The 8,899-nt window shown below is 33.8% G+C and overlaps 2 protein-coding genes across 2 annotated transcripts; both read left to right on the top strand.

The window, feature by feature from the left end:
* Nucleotides 1-2,007: 2,007 nt before the first annotated feature.
* LOC133803883 (C2 and GRAM domain-containing protein At1g03370-like) lies at nt 2,008-3,261 on the top strand. The gene is made up of 2 exons (XM_062242025.1): nt 2,008-2,267; nt 2,423-3,261. The coding sequence occupies exons 1-2, from the start codon at nt 2,046-2,048 to the stop codon at nt 2,612-2,614; spliced, it is 414 nt and encodes a 137-aa protein (XP_062098009.1). The 5' UTR covers nt 2,008-2,045; the 3' UTR covers nt 2,615-3,261.
* Nucleotides 3,262-4,556: 1,295 nt separating this feature from the next.
* On the top strand, nt 4,557-5,200 carry LOC133805216 (calpain-type cysteine protease DEK1-like). The gene is made up of 2 exons (XM_062243338.1): nt 4,557-4,807; nt 5,134-5,200. Exons 1-2 carry the CDS (start codon nt 4,568-4,570, stop codon nt 5,164-5,166), a joined length of 273 nt encoding a protein of 90 aa, XP_062099322.1. The 5' UTR covers nt 4,557-4,567; the 3' UTR covers nt 5,167-5,200.
* Nucleotides 5,201-8,899: the final 3,699 nt, after the last annotated feature.

Here is an 8,899-nt window from a genome sequence, read left to right as displayed (position 1 = left end):
TAAAGAAGAGAGAAAGGGATATGAGCGTGTGGCATAGTGGCAAAACGAAGGAATTGTTTTCCTATTTTATGTGGCAATTTGATGATGGCTAGATAAATTGGTATTTTCTTCTTTTAGTTTAATTGAAAAACCTCTTTATTTAAGAAATTAGAATAAAAAAAATTAATGGAAAATTATAAAGAGGAAACTTACCCATTCCCATTAGGACAAGTGTGGCTAGGTTAGATGAAAAGGAAGGAAAGAAAAGAGAAGAGAGCATTATGCTCTTGGTGTCGTCGGCCTAATGAGAGAAGCAGAGAGAGTGAGCGACTTAGAGATAGAAAGAGAAGAAGGAGGAGAAAAAGAAAAGGAAAAAGGTTCAATCCTAGGGTATGTCTCTTTATACTTGTGCTTTCTAGACTCTTTTTCATTTGATTCTTATGTTTCAACAAATGTTTTTTATTGTTGTTGTTGGTTTTCTCCTTCTCTTCATGTGGGTTTCGAAACCCTAGGCTTGAACAAGGGGTGGTTATAGTTTTGAATGTTGGTCACTTTGTGTGTTCTTGATTCTACAATCAAGAGAGGTAATGAATATTTAGCCCTAATGTTATTATATTTTCTTGGGTTATGTGGATTGTTGGATTATTTTTTTTTATTATTTTGATGCATGAAGGATTTGACCTAGGCGTGTGGCTTGGGTATTTTATGTGGATTGGTTTGTGGCATTGTTCTATTGTTGGTCATGGGAAAAATCTTATTATGATTGAACTATAGAAGGGTTTTGTTTTAATTGTATGAAATAAGATTTTATGCTATATTTTGTTGGTTTAAAAGTTCTATGTAAATGCATGAAGGAATTTGGTTGTTTTGGCTAGGGGAGTTTCGACCTAGGGATGATGCCCAAGCATGTTTAGTTTCACCATTTGTTTTAATGCCAATGTACCCTTAGAGACATGATAGGTTTGTAAGATTTTAAATGGGTTCCTTTAAAAAAATGTTAATAGATGCATGCTAGGGCTTAAGTGTTGTCTTGATCTATTTTATGTTAATGTAATTCTCCCCAATATTTTGTAAACATGCCAAAAGAAAACATGAAATGTGGATGATGAGGTTTCGGCCATAAGTATGAATCATGATGAGTGTTTTTATTTTTAGTGTCACCCATGCATATTAAGAACATGCTAGGTTAATTGGTTAAATGAAAAGATTATCTTAAATCTTTTATAAATTGGTGTATTGGTGATACATGAAGATTTATATTTGAGTTTTGAGAAGCATGAATTTAAAATAGGTTTTATGATGAATATTGCTTGCTGAATTTTGGGTATAATTGGTGAGTAAATTGGTAAAACAATGATTTGCATGCATAAGTGATGTTCCAAATGCTATGTTGATTTTATGTAATTAAAAGAGTATTTTAATTCACATTAAAATAATATTTTTGCACTACAACAAATCTCTCTTTTCACAACACATGAATATAAGCTTTTTAAAAAAGTATTATAATAAGTAAGATTAAAAAGAGGTAAAATTAGATTATAGGCGGGAAAAAAAAAATTAGCGCCAAATGAAAAAATGTGTTAACTTTTTGCCCAAATCCAATTTTTCTTTCTCTCACCTCATTCCTTTCTCTCTGCCTAAATCACTTTGACAAGGGCTCCATCGCACAACTCCACCTCCATCTCCATCACAACCTTTGTTTTCTTCTCTCCCCTAATTTGAAAAATTGGCTTTCCCTATCATCGGCAAACGGAGCAAATGACAACGGCTCGTGGGTCTTGTGAAAACGATGGGCTCAGGGTCGTGGGTGGCTCAGTCTCACGGAGGGGGTGAGTGGCTCGGTCTCGTAAAGAGGTCGTAGGTGGCTCGGTCTTGCAGAGGGGTCCGAGCCCCCTCTTCTTTCTTCTTGAAATTTTGGTAAAATATGAATCTCTCTATTTAAATTATTTACTTATTATATCTTCTTGAGGTGCAATTCTTCTCCTAACATACATTTCTTGTGTTGGTTGATTCAGACTAACTTCTATATGAAGTTGTTTGAGGGTGGTGAGTTGGACTGTAAAGTTATGGAGAAAGCTGGTTGTCAAAACTATTCCCACACCCCATGGGAATCAGAGAAAGGTGATGTCTATGAAAGGCAAACTTATTACAAATTTGACAAGTGTATTTCCTGTTACAGAGGAGAGACAAGAAGTACTCAGCAAAGAAGTCCCCTTTCTGATAGAAATGGATGGATTATTGAAGAGGTCATGACTCTCCATGGAGTTCCTCTTGGTGACTATTTCAATGTATGAACACCGTAACATTTTCTTCTCAATTCTTGTTTAAATTTCTCGTTTGGCAACTCTCTTTTCTTTTTTGTCAGTTGGCTATGATCTAGATAACTCTTGTACTCAATGTGAAATCTTTTGGAATGCTGATTAGTGATATTTTATTTTCACAGCTTCACATAAGATACCAAGTAGAGGATTTGCCTTCAAAATCAAAGCAATGTCAGCTAAAAGTATATTTTGGAATTGCCTGGCTCAAAAGCACTAGGAATCAGAAAAAGATTACAAAGAATATCATTCAGAATCTGAATGATCGCTTGAAAGTGATTGTTAGTGAAGTTGAGAAGGAGTTTGCAATGAAATAGTCAATGGAAGTGGTTCAAATAGGATCATTAGCTTACTTGGTATCCAGCTGACTCAGGTTTGAATGTCCTGTAATTGAGCATCGGGATCCATCCAAGTATGCCCTAATAGCCTTGCATACAGAAGCAGTGTGGCAACATTATTTTTTGGACAACCACTACTCCTTCAACACAGGTAAGTAGTCAAAAGTTGATAACGCACTGAAGAGAATTTTGAAACCAACTGCTCTTAGTTTCTTGTCAAAATCAAAATCCAAAGGAAGAGCTCAATGGAATCATAAAGGGTGCTGAGTTTTCGATGACATGAACTCATTGGATGTTGTTATTCACAGTATGTGTCAGATATAACATGTGACTTGATTTTAAAACTGCACTAATTCAAGTTCATGGGGGATGGATGGCTTTGCTAATTTCTGTGATCACCAGACACAAGGCAGTCTGTGGACAGTGTATCATTACCCCATTGTGAGAAATTTCTCTCCTGTTGCTTGCAAATTCATGAAACACACATATTTAGGTGTAATATCCCTTCTAAGCACCAATGAAACACAACAGTAGGTAGTAGTGCTTTCTGATGAGTACTAGGCATGAAGCTGTGGCTTTGGATTAATTAAAAGATCTCTAGTGCCTCAACTCAAGGGAGGCCTTCTCTGAGGGAGCATGCTTGTATGGTTTCAAGCTTCTTCAAAGTCGTGTTGTAGCACTATTTGTTGCTGGCACTTCATGGGTTTTTCTCATTTTCTTTGGAGTCCATTACTGGTTTGTAATTGTCTGTTAGATTTTTCCAAATAAATGCTCTCTTGGTTTTGGTTTAGTTTTTGTAAGCTGTTTCCGATTTTCTTTCTTGCTAGGTACTTGGGGCATTACATTAGCTGCGTAGTTGTAGCTTCTGTGCTATTGGGGGCTGCTGTTTCTCGTCATTTTTCAGTTTCAAACCCATTAGCTGCAAGGAGAGATGCCTTACAGAGCACTATTATTCACCTTTGAGAGGGTTTTCGTGTTTGAATTTGGGATTGCAGTGCTGCTACTGTCTCTCTTTATTTGTTCAATAATGGCTTTTCTACGTTCACTTCAAGTAGAAGAAATGGCTATGACCTCGAAATCCCGCAAGGTATGCTTCTCTTCTAGGCTTGAATTTGCTAAATGAATATCTGTTTTGGGCATTTAATTTGCAACAAACATAACTATGCATGCAGACAACACAAAGTTACTCCAATAAGCTAACAAAATAAAAACCCCTAATATTTCAAAAGTTGGTTCTGAGTTGAAAATAACTAAACGACCCAAAAGAAATGAACAATTAAATAAATCAATCAGAAGTGAATGATATAAGTTTGATTAAATCAAATTTAATACACAGCCAAAGAAAATGTCTAGAAAATTTTGTTGGACACTTCCTTTTTTTTTTAAAGAGTTGGGCACTTAATTTTAGTAGGTTCCTGTATGTATAATTATTTTAATATAGTTTTTAATAAAAATGAAAATAGTATTAATGAGTAGTGATAATAATACAAATAAACAATTGTGGAAAAGGAAATCAGACTATAAGAAAATAAAAATAAAATTAAAAAAAAAACAGCTCATATCCTTCACAGAATCTTTTACATCAATTAGCCAAAGAGCCAGTCTAAATTTAATTTTGGCATAAACAGTCCACATTGTCTTCAACATCTTTAAATTTTCTCTTATTTCTTTTTGGACATTTTCTTGATTCTGAATGCATCAGAATATATGTGAACATGTTGAGTTTTGACACTTGAATTCAAGTATTCAACTTTTCTAATGTGCAAGTAAATACGTGTATATATTTTTACTTACCTTTAAATTCTCATAAAAGGAAAATTGTTCTTTTACGACGTATGAGACTGTGCAGTGTCTTGTGCAACTTTCTAAATACTCTTGTATGTACCAATTTGCAGTTACATAGGAGAGAAAGAGATGGAAGAGGAGCTATTAATGCAAAGGCGTGAAGAGGAGGGTAGAGGTAAAGAAAGACGAAAGGCTCTCTTGGAGAAGGAAGAACGTAAATGGAAGGAGATAGAAGCTTCTCTCATATCCTCTATTCCTAATGCTGGAAGCAGGGAAGCAGCAGCCATGGCAGCTGTTGTTCGTGCAGTAAGAGGTGATTCTGTTCTTGATGTTTCTAGCATTGCTCGCAGGATATGTTCAACTCAGTTAGCTCACCGAGCCCTTCAGGTTTGTTTATTATTATCACTATATAAAAGTGTTTAAGCTGTGTAAGACACTTGAGACTCTGTAATTAGTAAGTTATACATCAGCCTCTCTAGCATGCTATTGCTTAAATTTTCATGTTTTAAATCAAACAAGGTGTGATTGCATTAAAGCTCATTATTTCTTTCTCGAATCCACGTACTGTCCAATGGGGTTTGAATCTTAATTAGCCATCTCAATACTGACTTGAACAAATAAGCTCCAACAATTTTTTTGGCCCTAAGAGCATGAAAATCTCCACTCTTACCTATGTTTTTAAGTTGCTGAAATATTGTTAAGAAAAATTTCAGGTGTGTGCTTTTGTTCTTACTTGGACTATGTGACAATTGGAAGATGTTTCGGCTAGAAAAGCAAAGGTTTGAATTCAGTTTTCTTATGCTATTTTTTTGGCATGCATGTTAACTATCTTTTAGTTAAGACAATTTATTCTTCAAAAACAGAATTTGAGCAGAAACATTATGTTATTTTAACCATTGCAATTATACCAACTTAATTTACACTTTTAAGCAACAGACTTCCAGCTCAAATGCACCAAGAAATCACACCAAACATTAAAAAGAAAGAAAGAAAATACAACTTAAAGTTGCTTCAAATTTTACGATAAATATATAATCGAAAAAGTCTTTGACTATAGTATTAATCCTTATAAATTTGTAGGAAATAGAATATTGCCCACTTAAAGTAATTTACCTGAACAAATAGTTTACCTGTGGTAGTTGTACTTGACCTTTCATTTGGGCTTGCTTGATGTATTGTATTTGAGTACCTTAAATTTGTGCTTATTTGTGGCAGTCATACTCAATCCTTATGTGTATTTGCTACCTTGATATTTTTAGGAATGAAACGAATTTGATCTCTTTCTAATTTTATTTGGTGCCTACTTTTGCAGAATTTAACATTCATGTGATATCTAAATACTATGAGTTAACTATATTCATGTGGTTTTCAAATACTTTTTCACATGTAGTTAGTTAGCTTTAACTATAATATAGGTCCATATATAGTTAGTAGATTAGTGTGGTTAGTTTCATATTAATCACTTCTTGGTTTCCAGCTCATTTTTCCCTCTCTTTGTATCTTTGTACTATTCAGCTATAAATAATAAAGTCCCATATCTCTGGTACATTTACAGAGATCATTTTATCCAATTCATTTTCTATTAAGTACTATTATGTGTGTGTGATGGCAGCGATCACACAGGGGGGCCTGTTTGGAAGTATGAAATGCTATTATTTAATCACAAAGGAATGCTGATGATACCATGTAGTACAGTGTGATTGTGCTCCTTCCTATGATGATACCATCTAGATAATGACCACCATTGATTACTAAGGCATGCCAAAGGCTTTTGTCATATTTTTTTGGCCTATGTAATTTTCAGAGATTACCCCCAAAACAGAAGCTTCTGTTCTCCTTTTTATTTATTTTTTTATTTTTACCCTAACAGAGCTGAAAATCAATTTAGCAGGGGTGAAAATCAATTTATTTTTATAGAATCTAGAAGCTAAAAGTTAGATAAGAAAATGAGTAAAAATATTGCTAGACAATTTTATTGTGACAGTCTTGTCTCCATGAAGTTTAATAAAAAGGTCCAATTATTATGAGACATGTCTAGAATCCATTCTTTTTTGTTTTTCCTCTTCTTTTTTTATATAATTCTTTTGGCTACTCCTTCTCATGATTAATTCAGTATTGATTATATTTTTTAGCTCATTACAAGTGTTGAATCACAAATATTCAATACTTGCATATATTTGGATAAAGTTTAGTTCATTCATTCTCTATTCTCTTTGATGAATGTGGTGCTATTTGGAGAGACCAGTGATAAGGAACACATCATAATGAAAATTTCATCTGTTTGCCATAATGGAGTTGTATTGTATTGTATGTATTTGGTTTCGATTCATGTTAGGGTGATTGGTGCAGGATAATTGTCCTTCTGTGATGTTTGCAATGACAGAAGGGGTGGTACTTAGCCTTGGAAATCTCTCAACTCAGTATGCTTGGGCTTTCGTTGGCTTATCAGTCACAGAAGTGATCACTGCAAGCATAATAGTTGTTATAGGTCCTTTCTTTCATTCTCTCACTCTCTCTCTCTCTGACCATTTCTAAATGTTGATGTTTGTATGTGTTGCTCTTATAGATACTGAATTTTTTGCTTCTGTTGCGATCTTTAATGGTGACAGGAACAACCTTGAATTACTTTTTAGACAATAGAATTAATAGAGTCGAGATCCTTTCCCCTGGCGTTGGCTGCTTCTTGGTTGCAGTTTGCCTTGCTTCTACTGTCCACTCATCTAATGCAGCTGATAATAAAGAAAAGCTTGAAGGTTTTTCATCTAAAGAGGGGTATGTTTCATTCATTAAATGTTAAGGTTATCAAATAATTATCTTGTTTTTATTCATTTTTAAAATAAAATCATCGAGCTTGTTGAGTGATGCAATTTTTACTTATTTGTTTTGTTTGATGGTGCACATAAGGATAATGAGAATGAGCAGAAAACTAGTTGTACCACTATAGATGGCACTGTAAAAGACAATAATTTTTTGTATGGAAAATCAATTAAAATTCTCACATTTAGATGAAAAGTGATAATCTTTTGTTGCAAAAATACTACACAACAATATTTGGACGTTCATCACTTGACATTCAAATCCACACATCTCAGATTCTCTATCACATTTAATAATTATAACTCTTGCTACAGGTGTTTGGGAAAAGCACTAATTAGTCTTTTGTTATTAGTTACTCCAATACAAGCCATATGATGCCTCGTTTATGTTGTAGATAGGCATACACTACACCAAATATTCTTTTTTTACAGGACATGAGTATAAGACTATTAGAAAAGTATTATAATAACTAATCTAAAAGTTGGTAGAGTGTAAAAGGCAGGCCTGAAAAATTATTGAGCGCCAAAGTAAAAGGAAAAATTAAAAAAAATTTCTCTCGCCCAAATAAGTCTCCCTCTGATAGCTCTTCTCTCACCTCCTTCACATTCTCTTACAATCTAGGTCTTTTGGAAAGAGTCTTAGAAAGCCCATGTCCTTTTGGCCAGCTGAGATGAGTAGAACGATCTCATTTGCTCTAGTCTTCATTGTCTATTCTCATATTAGGTTCATTCTCTTTCATTCTTTTTTACGTTCTCTCTTATAAGGGTAGAGGTAAGTTTTATGTGGTTTTTTTTCTTCCTTTTTAATCAAATAAAGTCATATGAGTTTGATCTGTTCTGACTTTATATGGGTTTGTTCTATTATGAGTTTCCAAATATATGGCTTTGGATTAGATAAGAGGAGATTCAGTAGTCGCAATATAAAAATTCCTCGGATTGCTTTTAAAGATCTTGTTTTTAGCGTATGGTTATGAATTCCATCATGAACTTTGTTTATCTAATTCAACCATGTATGGTTATTTTTTAATTTTCATTCTTTTCTTGTCCTTCTGGATCTGTCTTGTTTTTATTATAGAGTTTGATTTCAATTTTATGAAACTAAGCTTCTATGAATGTAGTTTGATTTCAATTTTAATTTTCATTCTTTTCATGTCTTTTTAGGGGCATGTCCTTATAATGGAAAATTATGTTGAATGCTGAAAGTTAAGTGTAAGAAAGTGTTTGTAGAAGTCTTGGCTGTTTATAGTACGGATACTGCTGAGTTAAACTAACCCTTTTATACATTCTTTCAACTCTTTTTTTCACCCCTGTTTTTCAATTAACACAGTATGATCTTGTTTATAGTTTTTGTATATATTTAATTCAATCTTGGAATGGATGCCCTTTTGATATGCCACAGTTACAGTTTCTTCAATTTTTCTATTTCTTAAGGTCCCGTTTTCACTTTTGTTTTTTCCTAAACTCATGGTTGATTCCCTTTTGATGTGTTGCAGATGCAATTTCACCAATTTTGCTAGAAATATCCGCTGCCTGAAGTGCAAAGCTGAAGGACCAAAGATGTCTGGAGGAAGTGATATTGAAATGAAGAAAAGTGATTGGAATTGTCCAAAGTGAGTTCCTTTTTTTATTGCGTCCTTCCAATCTAAGGGGAATAAAAAGCCTG

This window comes from Humulus lupulus, chromosome X (assembly GCF_963169125.1).
Source record: "Humulus lupulus chromosome X, drHumLupu1.1, whole genome shotgun sequence".
NCBI classification, from domain to species: Eukaryota; Viridiplantae; Streptophyta; class Magnoliopsida; order Rosales; family Cannabaceae; genus Humulus; species Humulus lupulus.
Note: the sequence above shows the minus strand (reverse complement) of the source record. Positions and strands in the feature narration are given on the sequence as shown.

What these genes read in the sequence shown, in the direction of transcription:
- LOC133803883 (XM_062242025.1), top strand. Translation starts at nt 2,046, where the DNA reads ATGGAGAAAGCTGGTTGTCAAAACTATTCCCACACCCCATGGGAATCA. An exon ending in CTCTTGGTGACTATTTCAAT is followed by an intron (nt 2,268 to 2,422) that starts GTATGAACACCG and finishes TTATTTTCACAG; the next exon opens with CTTCACATAAGATACCAAGT.
- LOC133805216 (XM_062243338.1), top strand. Translation starts at nt 4,568, where the DNA reads ATGCAAAGGCGTGAAGAGGAGGGTAGAGGTAAAGAAAGACGAAAGGCT. An exon ending in TAGCTCACCGAGCCCTTCAG is followed by an intron (nt 4,808 to 5,133) that starts GTTTGTTTATTA and finishes GAAAAATTTCAG; the next exon opens with GTGTGTGCTTTTGTTCTTAC.